The 22,608-nt window shown below is 35.8% G+C and overlaps 1 protein-coding gene across 4 annotated transcripts in view; it reads right to left on the bottom strand.

Annotated features, from left to right (window-relative positions):
- The window catches only part of PHF14 (PHD finger protein 14), a 159,901-nt gene that overhangs the window by 10,486 nt on the left and 126,807 nt on the right, over positions 1–22,608 (bottom strand). For 2 of the 4 annotated variants that reach the window (XM_053938971.1, XM_053938954.1), the window contains one exon: positions 22,284–22,397. The exons of 1 other annotated variant lie outside the window; for it this stretch is intronic. In XM_053938971.1, the coding sequence (XP_053794946.1) occupies positions 22,284–22,397 (114 nt within the window). Of the gene's footprint in view, positions 1–20,543; positions 20,627–22,283; positions 22,398–22,608 lie in introns of all 4 variants that reach the window. One more of the 4 variants, XM_053938963.1, reaches the window with a different exon arrangement.

Raw genomic sequence — 22,608 nt, 5'->3', positions numbered from 1 at the left:
ATCAAAGTCATCTTCTGGTTTGTCAACAGCTTGCTTCCTATCTCTGCCTACCCTCCAACAAATCACACATAACACTCTTAGAAGAGTGGGAGAAAAAATACTTTGATGTGATTCAATTACTGAAAAGCTATATTCCAAAAGATTCCCAAAGCTAGGGAAATTTGGCTATAACTAATTAATGTTTTGCATATTTATGAGAGAAGAGCTCATTACAGAGCTTACATTATAAATTGTTGTTTATGTACTTTTTCCTTGACAGTCTGAAGTCACTTAATATCTATCATGCATTGAAACTCCTTCTGAAGCTCACTAAACTCTGTGCCTCAGAAGGCTTTTTGTCTGCTGTTACATTACATCACAGTGTTTCCAAGACATAATATTCTTCACCATAGTATTCTTTACCATTAAGGGGCACAACTTGCAATCATACATGTATTGTTACATTTAACCCTTCTGATTACTGAACTGAGCACTACCATTGTCTGGGGCTACGTATGAGCTATGCTGCAGAATAATGCTTCTCTGGAATGGATACAGACCCTGAATCAAGCAGGGCATTTAAGAGGAAGCTGAGCTATTTTCAGATGTCTATGTTTTCCTGACATCCCAGTGCTGCCACTCAACCGTCTCTATAGAGTGTCTGTCTGTCATCTTATGGAGGGTCAGCTATGGCCCCATGGTGATGCTTGGTACTTGCTGCTCTCTTCTCTTGCTCAACAGCTGCTCCTGTACCTGTCTGTGTTACCTAACAACATCAAGCAAAAGCTTCCATCTGCATTCATTTTACTTGCAATCTATTTGATTTCCTTCACTGGCTTTTCTCTTTCTGCATATACAGGAGCTCCAGGAATTGGATATCATTATTCTAAGAATTAACAGCCACTAGCTATTTCCTTATTTTCTGTTTACTGATGATTTAAGATAAACTTACCATGTCTCCTTTACTCACAAAATTGAACAGGTAGTGTATTATAAAAAGGTTATGTAGAAAAAACAGGCTCATGTTCTTCTTTGGCAAATACCACTTAATATTTGAGACAACCCATTTTGCTGCTTCCTCTCTTCTACATGTAACTTAGATGACCAACAAATCAAGAACCACAGAAGCCTGTAGCACTGCTATTTAAATCAGCATTTAAATTTAGAAAAAAAGGTAACTTTACTACTTATTCTGCCAGTGTAACTTTTCAGTATGACTATTATCTGTAAGACTGTGAAGAAAATACAGCAAATACCATCTGCTTTAGCAGACAACAAATCAAGGATCTTATTTTTCCTACATTAACTGATGTTTCTCTTTGCCTGTCAGTACTCTCCTTGATGTCAGTGAAAGTTAGTAGCACTGATTACTTGTTACTTGAATTGGACTTACGTATTTTCAATTCATTTGCACTCAAGAAAACCTTTCAGGATGCAAGTTCTCAAAAGAACAAATAATGAAACATTTTGTTAGCTGTTGCTTCCCCTATCCACTGAAAATTCCACCAAATGATGCTTTTTAAAACCTAGATATAGAAAGGTCTCTAGGTGTCCTTCGAAGATTTTGCTGTTCAAAATGATAAATGGTAATACATAGATAAATTATTTATTTAGCTATAATATTAATAAATAATCAAAATCTGGCCAAGTCATAACATACCACATGCTATATGAACACATCAGAGGAGTTGGACCATGTAGAGTCTAAAATCAATTATGAAAACAAAACTAAAAAAGAACAAGAAGTAAAATATCAGGGAAGCTGAGTAGGTCAGGATAACAGCCATGTACATACATTAATCACATTTTGGTTCCAAGTATGGCTAATAAATGAAGAATGATTAAAAAGTGGCTATCAAAATGTATATAAAACTATTTCAAATAGAAATATTTTATATTTTTTATAAAACAAATAAATTGATTGTACAGAACAGACAAAAAAATCAGACACTTATTGCAGATATTATATCAAAACAATGCTGAGGCTTGAGTCAGTCTGTAGAGGTGTCCTTCTGAGTTGAGGTCAAGGGTGAAAACTCCCTGTGTAAGAAAAGCTGAGGAAACCCCTGGATTTCTGGAAAATATCAGTGAAGAAGAAGAAGAGATTGAGAAGTGGTACTTAACAAGTCCTCTAATCTAAAGGAGGGTCACTAACAGAAATCAGCATAAAGCTAAAGCCTGTGTCAATAGTAAATGGTCTGAGATTCAGATGAGGAATTTCTCAGCTGAAATCTCTGACATTTGTACCCCTACTATAATACTTGCTTGGCCTGGAGGGTGTGGAAATTGAACTGACTACTAGAATGTTAAAGAACTTATCCGTAAAATGTGAATACTTTCAATGTCAGGATGGAGCTCTATGCATGAAAAGATTTATGTAAGTGCTAAGTGCTGTCATTGTTATTACATTCAGTGAGTACAGAAGACTTTAAAAGAACTAATTTTTCTAGCACAGAACATCACCCGTTCTTTCTGAAGCCAGAAGAGAAGACATAAAATGAGTGTAGTTATTGCAAGAGTTTAAGTTCTGATGCTTATTTTTTGTTTCTAGAAAAAGTAAACAACCATCAACAGCAGGAATTTTATGATACATGCCATTTTATAATATGCAGCAACCTATGAAGTATATGAAAAACAGTTTTACTTCATAGAAACTTGTTTTTTTTGTCAGGAAATTATTTAATTGGAAAGATGCTTTGAGAGCAATCAGAAAGAAATACATAAAAAAGGTGTCTGGTTTGGAACAATGAATAGGGAATGGAGTCAAATTTTAAAATATAATGTAATAAGGAAGTAACTACCAAGTCAGTGCTAGTACATCAGCCAGTAGGATCAAATGAAGTTGATGTGTCTATTTGTCCTTCTCAGAAGGAGAGCACCTGCTTTCCAAGGAAGACCACATTCTAATGGAATTTAAGTGGTGGTTTGTCTTCTCTCTGTGAAAACTGTTCATCTTAAGTTAGGTAAGTTTTTTTACAGGAAAGTACTTTCATTTTTAGGCCACCTTGCATCATTTGACGATAATTGTTAAGACTGTGATCAAGAATTACATCCTTATGTGTAGAAACTTTTGGATATTTTTCTTCTGATTTTTGATTTTTAAAAAGTAGCATGTGTCATTAATGTCCTGTCTTGCACCTAGAATTCAAACTTTACTCAATGGAGAGTGGAAGTTTCACACATAATATTGCCTTCATCCAAGAACAGCAATCATTCATTTGACCTAGCAACATCACATTTTCAGACATGGTGAGCATTGTCTCTACTTATAACCCATTTTTTCTCTTGAAAATCTTTATTTCATTGAGAAAAAGAAAAGGCAGAATTTTCTCTCATATATTTAAAGCTTTAATTACAGAAAGATTGCTACTGATACTGCCCAACACGTTAAAGTACTTTCTCTGAACAGAACTGTCACTAATACAGTATTTAAATTTACAAAGTGATTTCCACATGAATGGGATTGTTCCAGGCCGAAAACATTTTTAATACCATAAGCAAACAAGAGATGAATGCACAAAATGAACTGTTTAACAGAGGTTTATGTACCCTCTTGTGCATTGTATTTGGAAATGAAGTCCTTAAACTCAGAGGCAGAGGATTCTCTGTGGATTAGAAGAGAGACATGCAGTCCTTTCAACAGCATCCTTTTATACAAAATTTGGCACTAACACCCTGTTTGCTTCAGCAAATGACTTCATGCTTTGTCCTTTTAATCCAATTTCCACCATAATATAGAATGAAGTGTTGTGAAAATACGAGAAGAGGATGCCTGGAAATTTATTGCATTAGAAATCTAACCCAGGTGGTAATCCAATCCCACACAGCACATTTCTCATTAACTGAGATGCCCGACCCACAGATGGCTTTATACAAACCAGCATTCTGCACTAGCTATGACTGGAAATAATTCTCACACATCAAGACACGACTCAACAAGGCAGGTAAGAGGCTAAGTCTGACAAGAAAAGGAACAGTCACTCTACTGAAAGCTACTATAATTGATTGTAACACTCATCCCAAGCTGAATAGCTCAGATTTGTAGGTTATTACAGCATTAGGTACTATGCTGGTGCAGCCCATGAGAGTATAAGCCCCCCTATTCAGCAAGAGCTTTGTCATTAGGTACTGTCTCCTCTCAGGTGAAAGCACCACGTGTACCTTAAACAGCCACTCCACACTAGGCAGGAGACCATTCAGAAAAACCTTATTCATAGTTTACCATCACAGAAAACAGTAATTTCCTAGACAATGAATATTGCTACTTTTGTCTTTTATTTCTTGAAGTGATTCTTTCCTGAAAAGGACAGATGCTTGCAGATGCCAGCAGCTTGCCATGTATGTGTCCTGGCCAGAAAACCAGCATTCCCATGTTCTCCTTGTAGAACCCTGGGTCCATTTGTGTCACAAAGGCAGCACAAGGCTGCTGCTCATTACTTGTGAATATGATGTCAGGGATTTAAATTAAAAAATAGAAACCAAACAATCTTTAAGAAACTTGAACATGATGGAAACATGCCACTAAGATATTCCCATCACAACAGTGCCACATATCTTTTTATCATAGCCAAACAAGTATATATGCATAGAGATGTTTGTCTTTAACACGTCTTGTGCAGAAGAAGGAAAAAGAAAATGGTGTATACCCATATTAAAAATTTCTATCATTTGTGAAGCAAACATTTTCTTAATGTAGTTTCTTTCAAATACGTCAATATTACACTCTTCTTCACGGAAAGGTAAATTTGTTCCTTAATAATTTCTGTAATTTTTCACAAAATGTAATGTCTTGTCTATAGAGGACATTTCAAAGTTAGGCTGGTAGAAGGAAAAAAAATGTGCAGGAAGGAGGAAGAATACGCAAAAACCCCAGAAAATACATTCCCTGGCGATATTCTTTCCAGCATGATTTGAACTGCAGTGTTCCTGCACTGGGTCTCAGTAATAAGCCAACCTTATTGCTTAATGAAAAGGATTTGTATCCCTGGCCTATGTAAAAATACAGGCTGTTTCTTTGATTCTCTTTTTCCTGTTGTTTCTCTGAGTAACTGAGGTGACAGCTAAGATTTTTATTTTGCCTGAATAGTTCATTAAATGCAACACAGCCCTTCCCTACTCCTTGGGTAAAGTCCCAAACATATTTTTTTCATTTTCAAGGTCTTATTCACTGATACAGATAATAAAAGGGAATTTTCTCCATGCCCAATTGGTTGTTTTGAATGGATAACTAGACAAAAGCTGATGAAAATAATGTCTCAATGTTGCTCCACTTTCTGCCCACAAACTGCTTTCTTAATATATGTAGAACTTCATACTTAGGTTACTTTCACCACCTTCAGGTTTGTTTCCTTTTAGCTTTCACAGCCTACTTCACAGAAGTATCATCTTTTAACCAAGAAAGTTGCTGGAGATGCTAAGGATAACACTTAAAATCTTAGTATAATTTTCTTTAGATACAAGCTCTTATTTCTTTTTTGCTGTTCTTCATCTACTTCCTTGAAAGAACATCTTCTCTTGGTAAAATAATAAGATAGACATAGCAGCTTTCCATTTATAAGTATGTTCAAGGTAGGGGACTGAGTAGATTTCCCTAGAAAGGAAATTTCTGGCAGTTTTTTTTGCTTTTTTAAGATTCAGAGTCATAATTTTTCCTCTAATCTTACATTTAAGAGTATTAAAGTGAAGAAACTGAAACAGGCACCAATCTCCCTCTCTCTCTCTAAAGAACTAAAAAGTATTCTGGGACTATGTTCCAACCAGACAACCACCACCCGTACAGACACAGTGACGTATTTTTGCTATCACTTTCAGAAGCCAGATATTAAAATATTTTAGAACTATCATCATATTAATGTTTCGTCACTCAGAAAAATTTCTTAGATTGCATAGGAATGAGGCCTATAGCCATGACATATATCATGAGATATGTAGCAAAGGAATTTCCATGAGATGTGCCACACCCAGCCCCTCTGATTGCTGAGGACTAGCTGGAAAGCACAGGTGTTTATTTTCTGCCAAATCTCTATACTCTTAATGCAACAGATTCTAACAGTGATAACAGCAGCTTTTGTCTCAAGTGTTAAGATATTTCCTTAGGAGTGCACCAGGTTGTGATCATATTTATATCAACTGAGATAATTTTTCTAACTAACTTCTATACATAAAATCATCTTGCTTTCACCATGCCAGATGCATGTTCCCCACTAATCCAAAAATATTAAATGCATAATTGAATTTAATTTGAAATTTCATTCCTTAGGGCATATGATTTCATAACCCATGGCAGGAAAGGATGAGAAGAGTCAATTAATAACAAAATGCCTGTCCAAACACAAGAAAGGCCAGACGTCCTCAAAAGCTTGCCTTGTGCTTTCTACATTAATGTAGAAATAAAAATATAAAAAATAAAGCCCTTCAAAATCAAGCAGTAGATACTCTGCAGTTAACAATTTTTTTTGTACCCTCTGAGAGGCATTCTCAAGGATATGTTGCTTAAGAAACTTTCACTTCAGAAAGCTGTAGGTGTATCTCTCCTGAACATGTCACTGAAATACCATTTTCAAATGCAAGACTGGCTGACTTGCTGAAAAAAATTAAGCCACGCGCTTGCAGGTAACTGGAATGCTGGTCATGAAAAGACCAATATGACCTCACTTCTGACACATGACAGCCTTCCTTAATGAAGTTATTTGGTGCCAGAAGATGTGAAGTGAGCTCCTCCAAAAGCATACTGAAGTTGCTGGAATACAGAAGCCACCACCAGTCAATCAAAGTTTAACATATTTTATGATTCTGGAGTTTGCTTGCCTCAGAAGGATTGATGTATGTTTGAAAAGAGTGAGGTACTAGGAGTCAGCGTGTCTGCTCCATCTGTATGAAGACATCACATTTGCTCTGCAAAGTACACAGCATCCCATGGCTCTGGAAGGGATGAAGACAACCAAGGACTTCTCAGGACTTTCATTTCAAAGCACAAAAAGCTGACTAGTAATGAAATCTGATGTCTGAAGATACCGAGTTTACCACAATGAGAAAAGCCTCTGCTATGTGCAACTATACATATTGGTAGCCTAATGCAGGTTTTGTCTGATGAACTTCTCCTACACTATCTAGAAACAATATTTTGAAAGATGCGCTGTGAATGCAAATTTGCCAGCATGGTTCTTCATAGCCAAAAGCCAAGTGGATGTGCTGGTCTAAATAAGTGTCTGATTTCCAAGAGCAGGATCCCACACTTCGATACAGCCATACCCTCGTATCGCATCTCCTTTATTCTGAACCAGAAAGCAGTGGAACCTACCAGTTAAAGCAGGTTCTTATCCTGCATGAAGGCAGCTGTTTGGATTGAAGTACTGTGTTATTTTGAGCCTCCTGATATGGCTGACCAGAGTTCAGTGTACATAAAAAGTATAATGTTAAAAAAAGCTTCCTAAGACCCAAACAAAGCATAACCAAAGGTATTCAATTCATTTCAATGCAGTTGGATATAGAACCACTGTTGATTTCAATGATTGTGAGTCAAATTCTTTGCTTTAAGCTCTCTGAAAATTTGGAAATTTGCTTTCACAGGATGCATTTGATGGACAGTAAAAGGAATTCCTAGAACATAACTCATCATCCTTATGTCCCACATTGATTTTAGGATGCAACAATGCAAAAATTCCCTAATACATATGCTACAAACATTCTGGCAAGAACAGTTGGCAAGCTGTTCTACAGAGTACCCATCCAAGAGTAAATTGCACTCTGTCTGCAAATAATCACAGAAGGTAAAAATTCAGAGTCTGTAGGAACTGGAAATGTTAACAGAAAAAAATTAAAATTGAAATTGCAAGTTTCTTTCAAGCTACTGATCATGCAGTATTAAACAAGCTTTACTGCCTTATCATAGCAATTAATTTTTGTTTCACATTAATGACATTCTTATCATGCCTGAGATACTAATGCAATTTGACAACAGCAAATACCATAAGATCACTTAGCTTATCCATGTCACTTGTGGGGACAAATTCACAGCTTTACATTAATGATTTTCCAAACATACTAACTGCTTCTAAAATGGACTGCTTCTGTGATTTTGTGATAGATTCATTCTCACATTGTCCTTTAATATCTGATTTCTAAAGAAAACAATTATCACATTTCTAGGCAGCAGTTCTAAACCAAAACATTGGGTATATCCCACAAAATTATATTTTGATGCTTCTTATTAAATACATGACCTTACTAAATCTCCCAGCTTACTTCATCATCAACGTGATGTGATACTAATTAGTGATTAAAGTTAAATTTATTGCTGTAAGAAAACACTTGGAATTCAAAGTAAAATTCTCACATACATCAGAAACAGTAAGACTTCATTTCAGCTTTCTGCTTGTTTGCAAAAAGCTGTGATGGATGCCTTGGGTCTTTTGTGATGGGACTGGCTTCAAAAAATGCAATGTCACTTTGGACCAGGTACCTTGGAGAGCACCTCTCTCAGAAGACTGCAAAACTACAGCTGGAATTAGGGAGATAGTAGCCATAAACGTGGGAGTTGCTGCTGCAGGACTTGGGAAAAGAACATTCACAAAGAAAGCACAAAACCTACACCACTCACCCTTCTACAGATTAGAGAAATATGGGATATGACACTTTAAAGTACTACAAATCAAATGGGTATAAAGAATAATAAAGGGACAGCTGCAAATTCCACAAAACAGATGCAGGGTTTCATCACATACAACTTTTCTCTTCTGTTGTTACTTCACTACAAATAGTACCAACACTTCCCTGCATTTTCTTGCTAAAGAAGCTGGAAGCAGAGCTGAAGATGTGGTGAGATACCATAGTATTTATAAGAACTGTAGTATTTGTGTATAGAATGCTTCATTACAAGTGTATTTTGGATTCTAAATTATTATATTATATTCTTATTAACCCAATTACTTTGCTATGTACATATTTAAACATAATTATATACTGTGATATGTACCTCTCCACTATTACTACATTTACTGCTAAGACTAATTTCAACTAAATTGAGAGTTCATTCAAATACACTTAGCATACACATATTTTGCATTTTTTCCCAGACCACATTACTATTGTACAAAACAGTAAAGTGCCAGAAATATCTTAAGTTTTCTGTAAGAATAAAATGGGCACCTTTAAATTGACACTAAACATGTGTCATAGTTTTCTAATGTCTTCTAAATAAAATATTTGCAGGATTAGTAGGAAGTTTTCTGCAAGCCTGTTTTAACTTTGACATGACCTTCATTTTTTTTTTGAAGTTTTCATATTCATACATATATGCCAATTGAAGACAGGGTTAAACTTGTCCAAAGCATTTTAATAAAATACTGAAGACCTCCTTTAATTTATGGCATATATATTTTCAAGAAGGAAAATGCTGATATTATCTTGGTTATAAGCTTGCTGCTGAAATGATTCAGATATTCTTTTCCTTTCGCACAGTATCAGCACAAAGCTCTTCTTTGCATGCAATGAATTATAGTTGACACTTCAAACCTATTCTATCAGTATCTTCTAGTTCAGAAAAATGAGAAAACATAAATATTTATTCTATGTATACAGAAGAGACACAAGACTCTGATAAAAATGATCCATTATGGAGAGATGAATAATTGTTACATGTGTCACACTTAGAACAGTAAAGGGCAAAAAATTTGCCACTTTTTAATATGAGGATTTGAGGTTATTGTGCAAATAAAAATGCAGTCATTTTATCATAGTGAGCTGATAAGTGTTTAGGCCTAGTGATTTTTGATGACATTCTCTTCATGACTCTATGGATGATGAAGCTGCTTGATTCAGATCCTTGGTCTGATTTGATAAAGCCTATTAATGAAGTGCTTTAACTGTGGAAAAATATTTACACAAACAAACTTCCATTTTCCTGAGACCCTGTGCTTATTAAATTCAATATATTTTGATTTAAATGAAAATAAAGTAACATTAATAAAGTAACATTAATTCAGTAAATAAAAAATAAGGAAGTTCTAAAGTTATAATAGACTGGAAAATTGGCTAAGACATTTTCTCGAAGTGTGATGTTTGTATTAAACAGTGAACTAGAAATCACAATTCACAGATGCAGACTTAGCAACCTGGAATCACAGCACGTCTGCAATACTGCATCTGAAAAGTTTTAATTTTTGGCACTATTTCCTGGCTTCATCACTACACATGGGCATTGGCAGGTTAACTTGTGACAATAAGAAATAAGGAACTACCATGGATAACAGCAAATATTTCTCTGGTCCAGTTTCTTGCCACATACAATGGCCCCAGAGAAGACTGCATGATGAAGGCATGAAGAAATCAAATTTACCCATATTAGTTTCCAAAATGCAATATTATTATATACAATATATAAAATAATTGAAATAAATGTTGATTTCAAATTTTCTCTGAGTTCTTAGTGCTTTTGCATGAGATCTTGAGGCAGGGATGGAGGGATCAAACGTATTTCACTCCACGGCAAAAGAGAGATCTTGCAGTCATGCTTGCGGTTGAGAAGGAAGTTTCCTCTACTTCATCTTTCCTATAGTAACAGGGTAATTGGATTTATTTTTTGGTAAGGTTTTAATGTTTTAAAGGTTTTTTTTAATATCTTGGTGACTCTGCAGACACTACAAGCTTTCTCAAGTAACACCATGACTTCAAAATTGGGTTATTTTTACTCTGCTGCTTATCAGGCTACAATATGAAAAATGGTGACTGTAGGATTATCTACACACTGAACAAAATCATCATCTTTGTCTCTATTCCCATTTCAAATATCACCCTTGAAACCACAAAGAGACTGTTAAAACAAGCAACATTTTGCAGAAAAAAACATCCAAAAGTTTGCACAGCATGCACACATGCACACAAATTATATTCTGAGGGTGAATCCATTTTTAAATGCTGACTTACTGAGATTTTTTTTTTCCCAGAGCTAAATATATAAACAAAAACTGTCAGAAAATTAGAATAAAAATAAGCATCTAAAATGTCTTAAAAATCTCTGCTCCTTCCCTTATGTTCTACTTCATGCACTTAGTATACTGTCTTCCATTTTGAGCATAGTATTTCATTATATCTTCTATAACTATATGTAATTATAGAACAACTACACCTTTATTTTGACTGATTTTTTACACTTCTCTGATGGGTTTTTTCTAAAGACCTGTGTTTGTGCTCCTAAACTCAGGACATTTATTTTCATAATACCCATGTGACCCTATGTGACCAATATTGGACTAACTGAATTTATCTATAGCTAGTGCTTATAGGCAGTGGACAAAAAGTTTACTGAAAATTTGGGGGAAACTGTAGTCAAGTACAATCAAAGGATTGGAAAATATACAGGGAATGGTTCTTGTCAGTTGTACAGACTTAAGGCAACTTCCTCCACTGGCAGCTCATTTTGGAATTTTGATTACAAGTCTCCCAAAGATTAGAAGCTACTACTTGAATTTTTTTTTTGGCTTTTAGATAGAATTCTCAGGTTATAATCCTAGATTTGAACTCTGAATCCTGGAATTATGGAATCATTTAAGTGGGAAAAATCTCTAAGATCCCTAAGTCCAACCATTGCCCTGCCAATGCCAAGTTCACTGGTAAACCATGTCCCTAAGTTCAAGAGCTACAAGTCTTTTAAATATCTCCAGAGATGGTACTAAGTTATACCCCTGAGGAACCTTTCTTTCAATACATTTTTTCTTAACACCCTATCTAAACCTCCCCTGGCACAACTTGAGGCTGCTTCTGGTCCTGTCCCTTGTTATCTGTGAGAAGAGACCAACCCCCACCTCAGTGCAGCCTCCTTTCAGGTGGTTGTAGAGAGTGTTAAGATCCCCCCAAGCTTCCTTTTCTCCAGATTAAACACCCCCAACTCATTGGCTGCTGCTCCCAAGACTTGTGCTCCAGACCCTTCCCAATTCCATTGCCTTCTCTGGACACTCTCCAGCACCTCAGTGTCTTACTTGTGGTGAAAGGCCCAAAACCGGACACAGGACTCGAGGTGTGGCCTCACCAGTGTCAAGTACAGGGGGACAGCCACTCTCCTGGTCCTGCTGGCCACAGTAACCCTGTTAAAATCCAGGATGTCACTGGCCTTCTTGGCCACCTGGGCACTCTGTTGGCTCATATTCAACTGCTATCACCAGCACTCTGAGACTCTTTTTCGCCTCTCTGCACCCAGCCTGTACCATTGCATTGGGTTGTTGTGACCAAGAGCAGGACACACATGGTTCCCTGTACCTTGATGAATCCAAATCAACACTGGTAGTTTTCCAACAAGCAAAGTGTGGATATGCCTCTGTCTACTAATAGTCTGAAAAGATTTCTCCTGATAACTATCAAAAAAACTTCACAAGGATGCAAGCAGATGCACCACCACTCTGTGTGAATTCCAGTCCTTGTGGTTCTTGATACCAAATAGGAGTCTAAATTTCCATGCAAAAATTGATCCCAATCTGCAGAAACAATCAGGATTTTAATTAATTACAATATTAGCTCTTAATTTTAGTCAATCTCCTGAACAACTCAAATATGACAAGCCTACTTTTGAGGGGTAAACTGGAATTCGGCTGTTAAATGGGAAAAAAAAGTGCTCCTTTTGAGTGGATAAGTACAGAAGAACTGGCTAATACAGTAAATCCAGAAACACTAGTGAGTATTTTGAAGATTATTTTCATTTCTTTTTTCCAGAGCACCCAAATGACAATGCAATCTCAGTGTCAGCCCTGGACCATTGAGCTGCATGTGCTGACACTGAAGAGGGAGCTCATGGTCCATAGCTATGCATGTCCTTCACCCCCATGGATATCACTCCATGATCTGCCAGAGCAGCCCACTGACCCAGCTCACTCATCTGCAGGTCCAACAAGAGCAGCAGGCAGTCTGTGAACACAGACTGCCCTTTCAGCAGCAACGTGGGCTTGGTCTGGTAGCCACTGAATTGCAGAGCCCATCTTGGCCATCCCCCTAGGTTAAAGCCTCTTTCAGGTGCCCTGAGAAGTCCTCTGCAAATATCTTCCTTGGTAAACACTGGCAGAACCTATGGAGTTTTAGGCAAATGCCTTTAGCCAGTTACATCATGCAGTAGGCATATCTCCATCTTTATTGTGCACATGCAGAACTACAGAATAATACAAAGTAGTCATTATGAGAGGACACAGAAGTATCTTGATTGACAGAAGTGTGTGTTGTTTTCTTGTGAGGATTCCAACCGCTTAAACAAGAATCTTACCAGAGTAAAACACCCTAGGACTGGCTAATGGAAAACAAGCTTTCCAAAGATACCACTCCTCATCACAGTCTAAGTCTCTCTGAATTTAACTATGTTTTCAGGAACATTCTCAGTTTCTAAGTAAAACAAAGACCATAGCTACAGCATAAAACATAGAATATGTAGTTCTGGGTATTCCAGGTCATCTAGAGATTTTGGAAGACGATGATAGCTATGTAGCCATACTTAAAAATTAAAAATTAATTCTAGGAAAACTGTTCACTTAAGCAGGATTTAGCAGGTCAATGACAGCTATTAAAGATAATAGTGTGTGTTAACCTACTTGGTAGTCTTTAAAAAATACATGCTTGAAGTTAATACAAATTTAGTTTTAAAATACTGTAAATTCAGGTAGATTAATGTATAAATGACTATCACAAAAATATACACCAATAGCAAAAAGATGTACTCTAACAAATAATGAATCACTGATCCTACTGCGCTGAAATATTTAGGCAATATGAATTCCTCAGTGTCTAAATATTCTGTTCAACAGTGAGAGAAATGTCAAGTAACAATAGTTTGGCAATGCAGCATTGGGACACTATTGGGATTGCACTGCAATTTAGAGATAACCCCGAAGCAACTGGGTAGGGAAAATCTATATAGCCTATGTTATTAATGACTACTGACTGACCTCTGCTTATCTTCACTACCTTAAGGACGACATTGGAATCTTTGACTCTGTTCAAGCTTTATTATCTCAAATCTAGCCTGTAATAACTTAAAAGGGTTCTGATTATATTTTCAACCTATCATATTAAAATAGAAAATTTCTGATATTATGTTCATCTACAAAAAGGATCACTGCTTTGTTCATGTAGTGCAGTGTGACCCTTAATATTTACACTGCATGCAATGACCAAATAATGTATTAGCCTAATTTTTCACTTAAATATTACAGGTAAGAGAGAAGACAACACATCTCTCCGGAAAGAAACAAAAAATAGAATATTAAGAGTATGTCCATAATACATTGAAGAGAAAAGCTAAACTTACTTTCCTCCAGGAAAGAACTTCCATTGTGTACCACACAGGCCACACAGGAAATGACAACAGTGGCTTATGTGACATTGAACCATGCCACATCATGGATATCTCAAAGCAACAGTCAAAGCTGACCAGATAGTGCATACAGGTCCACTGAAGCTCACTGGCATCAGTACAACCATCAAAATCCTCAGCAGGTGGAAAACAGCCCTAAACTTGAAATTCTTGCTATTTTCCCACGTACAGCTCACGTAATTCTAATTTTCCAATCAATTTTCCACTTTCTTCCTCTATTAAAAAAAAAAAGAATTATGATTTAAAGCACGTAATTGAAGCTGAAAACAAAGCTGTTCTTTCCTCTTAGAATGTAACAATTTGCTTAAAGCTCTGTAACATTTTAAAGGGGACAAATGTAACAACATGCTCATTTCAAACTGGATTTACAAAAATAAATTTTTTTTTGTAGCAAGCTGTTAAAGAAAACAATATGCCTCATAAAATATATAGTATCTATAATTTAATTGCTTCTTTCTATCCTATCAGTTTTAAAAATTGTTTCAGATTTTTTTTAAATAAAAAAGAATCAAGCATTATTTAAGGAAAGACTTTTTTCTCTTTGTAGGAATGCAATTCAAACTTATCTGTCTTCAGAATATGAATACAAATTTGTACAGAAGTGATCCTCAATGCCATTGCCTTCCTGCTTTCAATGCTGCTATTTTTCCAGAGAATATATCCACAGATCAATGACCCTTTCACGTGATCTGGAAATGCCAAAGAATAACACCTCAGGGAAAATACTGGTTTCACTTGAGTTAAAATATTAATTTTTACAACTGAAAGAAAGCAGGAATACTAAAATCTTTGAGAATGCCATTCATGGCAAATTAAAAAAACAAAAGGAATAGAGAACTAGTAATTGTTCACAAAAAATAATTTCAAACTAAAGCCACAGTAATATTAATGAATCTCACAGATTAATAAACTGCTCATTTGGCAGCATTCACTGTAGCACATTTCTGCACGTTTGGCCATTTTTTCTTACTGTTTATTAATTGCATCTACTTGGAATTGATGATCTCCAGGGTACTTATCAGTGCTTATCAAGACTGATGAATGCATCCCAGATGTTGGAGTCATGTGGAGGGTCTATCCATGCACAGGATCTCTGCTGAAATCCTGAATGTTTTCCTGCAGTGAACTTGCAGGCACTCCTGACAACAGAAATGCAGCTGACAGAGTAAATTCCAGAAGTGTTTCTCCTTTCCCCTCTATTACTGCATGAGAAAGACATTCTTACGCTGATGTGTAAGAATGTACACATGATGGGGTATTGCTTGCTGCCCTGAGGGGTCTTTCAATCCTTTTCTCTACCCCAAAGGAGACTTCAGTATCAGATTATAACACTTATTGAACTTTGATGGTGTGCTTTTCTCTGTAGTCCATGTGTACATAGGATTTCTGAATTCAATTTTTTGGGTATTGGGGGAAAAAACCTAATTCTAAATTTTTAGCATGCTTTTAAAATCTCTTTTAGAAATATGGATGAATGTCAGGCAATAAAGGAGAAAACTGCAGGGATTTTAATGGCATCTGCTTTGCTTATTACACAATAGATATTTTTGTCATCTATATATAAAGTATCTTTGTGAAAGCCTTTAAAACATGATTTCAAACCAATGAATGCCATTTTCTATTTGCCTTTAATTTTCTCCCAATAGTAAGTTCATCAGAGTGTAACAATTAACTAACTTAATTAAGCTAACTTAATTATGTTCTTTCATAGGTCAATATGTAGAGCTACTCAGATTAATAGCAGAGCTTGTAAAGTTAATCTTCTTGTATAATGCAAATGATGCCCACTCATGTATTAAATACCTTCCTGAGTAACAGATGATATAGGACTGAATGTATTTTAAAGAAGGGCAGAGACTGTGAAAAGGCTAAATAAAAAAATGTCTTGGATTTGTGGAAATTTTGAACAGATCTAATTCATTTTTTAAATTAATAATGTTCTTCTAAGAAGAACCCTCATTTCATAAGGCCATTTGCAGCTTAAATATACATAAATAAATTTTGACTTCAAATGCAGAACTGCATGACAGCATTTTCCAGACATCTTGCGACCTTTATATTTAGTTATTAAGAAGATTACATAAAACAGTCATGTGAAGAGATTAGCAGAAAAATATGAATTCCTAACTCCAGAGCATTTACATGCTTAACTGCATTTCCCGGTTTATTTTATGGAGGAACCACTTCAGTAGTCAAAGGTATTATGTTCCTTTTCTCAGTTCATTATTAATTCACTTTTAACACAGTTAGACTCCAAGGCTCTTCAGGCATGTGGCTTACCACTTTTGTTCTGAAATACTAACGGGAACTACAGTAAAAATAATAATTACTTGTACAAGCATGAAAAGGAAAATCAAATCTCTTGAGTGCCAAATGATCTGAAAAGGTGACTCAACTCCCTTGTTTTGATAAATGAGTCTGATGACTGGAAGACACACTATGACAAGAAAAGTTGGATTATGGGCCAAATCACCCATAAGTAATTCCATAAGGAATCAAATATCAGCCTTTTCTACAATGAATCTTAGATCCAAAAAATACTCAAAATGCATTTCAATCCCAGGTCTGTAATCTTCTGCTGTCACTCAGAGAAAACAAAGAGGAGGAGTGCAATAAACATTATGTAATGAACACCTTAGAGAATATTTACTGTGAAGAAGCATAAAGGAAAAGACCCCAGAAGTATGAAAACCTCCACTGCTCAGAAGCTTTAAAACCAGAAAGAAGTACTAAGAAATGCACTGGAGGGATCCATCCTATGTCTACCAGGATATGGATGACACAGATGATCCCATATGTTTTCTTCTCTGTTAAAGTATGTCATGTTTTTGGGGTTTTTTTTAGGTGGTGGTTTTGTCTGTTTGCAGATCTCAGTATAGCAGCAGGTTCAGAGTACAAAATAACTAGTAAGTTATCACTTATGATTTTTCATCAGGAAACAGACTTAGGTCCATACAGCATGAACATTTACAATTATTTTTCTGAGTGGGGAAGTTGCTCAGAAGTTAAACAAAAAAAAATAGTGGTCAAGACTAAATATGAGTCCAACTCACCCTACGTCAGTCACTATTTTTTTTTTTTTATTAGCAATGGGTCAGAAAGAATGCATTTATAGCAACAACTGTCTGACACAAATTTTCTATTAAATGCATTCAAGCCAGAAGCTACACAGAATAAAGGGAATATATGGTTAAGCCTATGAACTTTAGAAAAGAGTGCAGAGGCTTTTCACAAATGCAAGCATAAGAGCTGTGCATTTATACATACAGATAGATATACAAATATATTTTATCTAATACATTCTTGTGTGCTCTAAGAGTGCAAATCATCTCTCTACTTCTTGATGGTGCTGATTCTTCATGATGATTATTTTCTGAAATTAATTATGTCAATGATGGACAGTCAGTCATTGAATAGTCTAATAACAGCAGATGGAAAAAATTACCACATTAGCATTCTTACAAACTTTCCCATGGAATTACTTTCAATTCAATAATTTCAGAATATGTTAGATCATACTTTGTTTAAAAAGTAAAAACCTTACTGTAATAAAATACCATAAGGATGGACTGGACACACAGCTGATGAAATTTATAACTTTGGGTTTAAAAAAAAAAAATTAATTTCATACTAACTTGAAATGCCAAAGTGACTTGTTGGGAAAGGTTTTATCCCAAGATCAAGAAAGGAGCATAAATCAAGAAACAAAAGACAGTATCAGCTGCCAATTTTATTAACAGAAATTAAGTAACATTTCCTTCCCTCGTACAGGAAATAATACAGTTAAAACTGAATTCTACAATCCTTTTAGGATGCTTGTACCATACTTACAACTAATGGCAGATGACTTAAGTGTGTGACACATCTTTTTCTATCAAACAAATCACTATACCTTAGCTGTATATTACTTATGGAAAAATGTCTGTGCTCTAGCAAGATAAACTGGAAGCACTGAATGTCTAATAGTTCAGAAACAGGTTAGAGGGTACCTATCGTAATCCTTTAGCTAAGAACCACAAAGATTTGCACAGCTTTTATAGTTTGAATCCAGCACCCAAAAAGCACCACAGACATGGAGGCTATTCAGGTTCATATGCTTATGAACACATGATTTATATATTACCTTAAAGTGCTCCATGATTTATATGCGCTTTTTTTTGTAGGGGAAAGTAGGGGTTTGTTGGTTGTTGAATTCATTTTTCTATCCAAGAGAAAGGAGAGGACAGCTTTTCCTCTGTATCTGTACTGTTCTGGCAATGCAGACACTCAGAAAGATCAGCTCTGTTAGCCTCTAGGCTTACACTATTAAAACATGATTAATTAATTTGCCACAGGATTGGCAAAGGAAATTAATACACATAACTCATGTACTTCCATTTTACTTCTAATTAAACAAGAGAATATGCCTCTTATGAGACTCACATTTATGGGAACTGTCAAAACTAGTATTTTCTTACTTAGATAACAAACCACTGACACCATCATTCCCCACAGATTAAAGGGCTGCTTATGAGAAATGGTATCAAGAAGACAAAGCCCACCCATCTTGCTCTTTAGACACATGAAAAAGGCAAAGTAAAACTACTTCAGCAACAAATCTTCACTTACTTCAGCATCTCTGTATATCCATCAAAACCCAACTTAAGTACATGTACCAATGCAACTGCCAGATGCAAAGTGAAGCTGACCACAGAAAACAAAATAAGGGTCATGAAAGCTGATACACCAGCCTTTCAATCTTATTGAACAATTGCAGTGTTAATCAAGGAAGTGTATTCATACATTTAAAACATTTTAAAAGCTCTGCATATTAAATAATCACAACATCCAGAGAATTTCCTTTCATCCATTCAAGGTAAAGAATGCGCAGTATACAGAAAAAAGGGTATACTAATATAACAGTGATGTATATCTGAATTTTTAAAGTCTTGTGGGAAAAAAATCCTATCTTAAGTATTATTATTGGAGGAAAACTGCTGAAACTATATAAACTGCTTGGAAGGTCTAACAAAATTATACTGAAGTTAGGATGAGACAGGATCTATTCCCTTCCAAATGCACTGAGTTCTTATTTCAATGCCACTTTCCAAATCCAATTCTTAAAAAACCCCAAGAAATATATACAATATTAAGTTATCAATCACAACCTTATTTTAGGATGGACACTAATTAAAATTATTCAAGCATTCAAATATATACAACTTAAATTTTATAGAGGCCTGCACAGCTTTTGGAAAGACACAATAAAGTATCTTTCTAACTTCAAAGTCAGTTCAGTAAACTTACAACATGAAAGGTTTCTGCACGTGAAATACACTGATGAATACACACACTTTCCTGAATCCCTAACAGATGATTCAGGACACCTGTGAAATTCACAGAAAATTCACAATTGTCTAGATCTATACACTCAACATGCTAATTATTTCTGCAGTGGCTTTTGTCCTATGCCCCATAGTTGGACACTGTCCTGATCCAACACAGAGTTAAATCTAACATTAGAGCATCAGAAGTGGCTGGGAAGAAGGGCAGCAGTAAGAGGAGTGGATGCCATCCTACCTTCCTGTTGAGGAGAACTTAATATTCAACCATCATTTCTATTAGGAGGAATGACTAGACAAGCAAAACAAAACCTCATTTGATCAAATTACATCCCACAAATATCATCCTACTGATGACACACGTAATCGAGTATTAGATTCAGACTATGTTATCTAGGAAGACAACAAATTGTAAGCAGGAAAAAAAAGTGCTTTGTTCAAATTAATGTGTCAGCTCATGCGATTTTCCATACTTTCTCCTACAAGAAGTTGTGTGTCCTCACATTTGCAAGCCCAAGACTCTTTTTGAACACCACTTTCCACAACCTTCTCAAATTTTCTCCACCTTCCTGAAACCCTTCACTGTTAGCCACCTTGCCTTCTTTACTCTTTTCTCATTTTTCTCTATGCCACAGCTGCATTTGAGCTTTTCTTTAACAATTCTCACCAATACTGATGGTTTGAATTCAAATGAGACATAAATTACACAAATAATGCACCAGTCAGTAGTCAATTCCATGTATTAATTTATTAAGCAGATATTGAAACGTGTACTAGAAGACTTCAAACAAAATTAAAAGTAAAAATGCATTAGTTTAATTCAAGCTCTGCAAACACTTTTTGGTCCTCTTTTTTGGGGTGTAATTCACAAATGTTTGTTTATCATGCTGACTTACCCATGAGTAACTTAGGTGGGTTGTTTCATGGTGGGTTCTGAATTTGGAAATTCAGCATAATGGTGCTCCCCTCTCAAGGCTCCCTGCAAATCCAACCACAAAACTCTTTCTGACTCACCTCTCTCTCTTTTGTACAAACTGCAGTAAATATGATTGGAGAAAGTCTAATTCCTTTATAAACCACATGACCCCACATTCAGTAAAACAGCTTCAACGTGAACTATTACTGGACTGTTTGTAAAATTTGAAAGGTGTATTTCCATCTTTTGATTCTCTGAAGTTTCCTCTCCCTCACAATTGAGCTGCTTTTATTCCACAAAAGCAAAAACTGTATACCCATCTTCCTCTTAGTCACCTTTTACTAACTAACCATGTTTCATTCCTCTTTCTGCAGGACTTTTCCTCTCTTTTTATTTTTAAACATCATCTGTGCTCTCAATTTTAATTTCTCCAGTGGAGTGAGATAAGTTGAAAAAGCCGAGAATTAAGAGGCAGATCCTACGTCTCTCCACAGACTACAGGTTCCTTTGCTACTCAGGAATACGTAAGAAAGTATTACTAAAAGCTTGTACTACTCTATCCTCAGGACTGCTTAGATGTGATAACCTGACTTTCTATCTTGGAATATGTAGAGATATCCCAAAATAAGTGAATCTACTTGGTCTTATTCCAGGAGACACTCTTAAGAATTTTCCTGGCTTCATACTCTGGACCTTCCCTCTTCTTCAGACAAAGTGACAAGACTATCAGAGAAATGAAGATATTTATCTAAAGGCTGCACTAAACTAACAAACGGCATTGTGTTTCCTATGACTAGCACTTCATACTCTCCTTTGCTGTGAAAATTACACTCAAAAGAAATCTCAGGAAAAAAAGCAGCAAAGACTAGTCTTTATATACCTGGTACTTGACGTATTTTGAATATTAATAATACCAACTAAACTGTTTGAATAAGCCAAGATTAAGTGTTAAGGCTACTACAAAGAAGGACTTACATCTCACAGGAAAGGTTAATTTAGGGATAATAACGGTTCTCTGGGAAGATGATTTTCACCATGAAATGAAGTTATGAGTCTGAATCCTACAGACAACCTCTCCTCCAGCTATAGTGTACTATGACAGGGATGCAAAGCAGGATAGAAAACACTGTGAGTCATTTGACACCCTATGGAACTACCTTACAAGCACCTTTGCTTACAACAACAGGAAGTATGAATTTATGACTACATCACTACTACTACTAGTATATCACTTTTTGAAACCAAGAGAACAAAGAAAGGGCCAATCTCAGAAAGAGTCTTTCCATTGCACAAGACAGAAGTAAGACATATTGAAATTTTGTGAAGGATGTTAAAAGTTTGTATCTACCTACAGACCTATGTACAGATTCTATTTCTGACCCTTCAGTGTAATGAAATTTATTTAGCCAGAATCTAACAGTATCTCCTTTTACTGTCATGGTGTGATAGATAGGAACAATAAAAAAATTTCCTAGTTACTGACGGTAAAAAACAGTATTTAAAAAGTAGCATTTATTATGAAGTATACTTGTAGGTACCATTAATAATAGTCCTGAGTTTTAATTTGGTCTTGCATGCTGTTTATATGTTTATATAAGACTGAGCTCTAGCTTTAAAAAGTCTCTGTTGTTAGTAGTACAACACTAGGCATAAAAACCAGAGGCAAATGTGTATTCCCCAACAGTTAATCTTGGAAAAAAACAGACACAGAATGTCCTACCTCTTGTGGATGTTTCTGTGCCACCGATATCAGCTCTTCAGAGCTACTTCTTGAGGTAGAGGGTACCACGTTACCTGGGGCCTCTGAGACCACCTCATTTGACGGCTCGGAGTCCTGAGGGCAACAGACACAAACAGACCCCTCAGCAGCGTGTTGATGTGGCACGCCAAAAAAAATGAGACTTTTCAGAGGAACTGTGCTTTAAGCACAGAGAGAGAAATAAAAAATACTTGAGGCCTGAAACTACTCTTTTTATTCTGGGCAACTTATTTTGCCTGAGTCAAAAATATCTGTCATATATTTTCTCTTGAAATAATAATATTTT

Source organism: Vidua chalybeata, chromosome 1 (assembly GCF_026979565.1).
Source record: "Vidua chalybeata isolate OUT-0048 chromosome 1, bVidCha1 merged haplotype, whole genome shotgun sequence".
NCBI classification, from domain to species: domain Eukaryota; kingdom Metazoa; phylum Chordata; class Aves; order Passeriformes; family Viduidae; genus Vidua; species Vidua chalybeata.
Note: the sequence above shows the minus strand (reverse complement) of the source record. Positions and strands in the feature narration are given on the sequence as shown.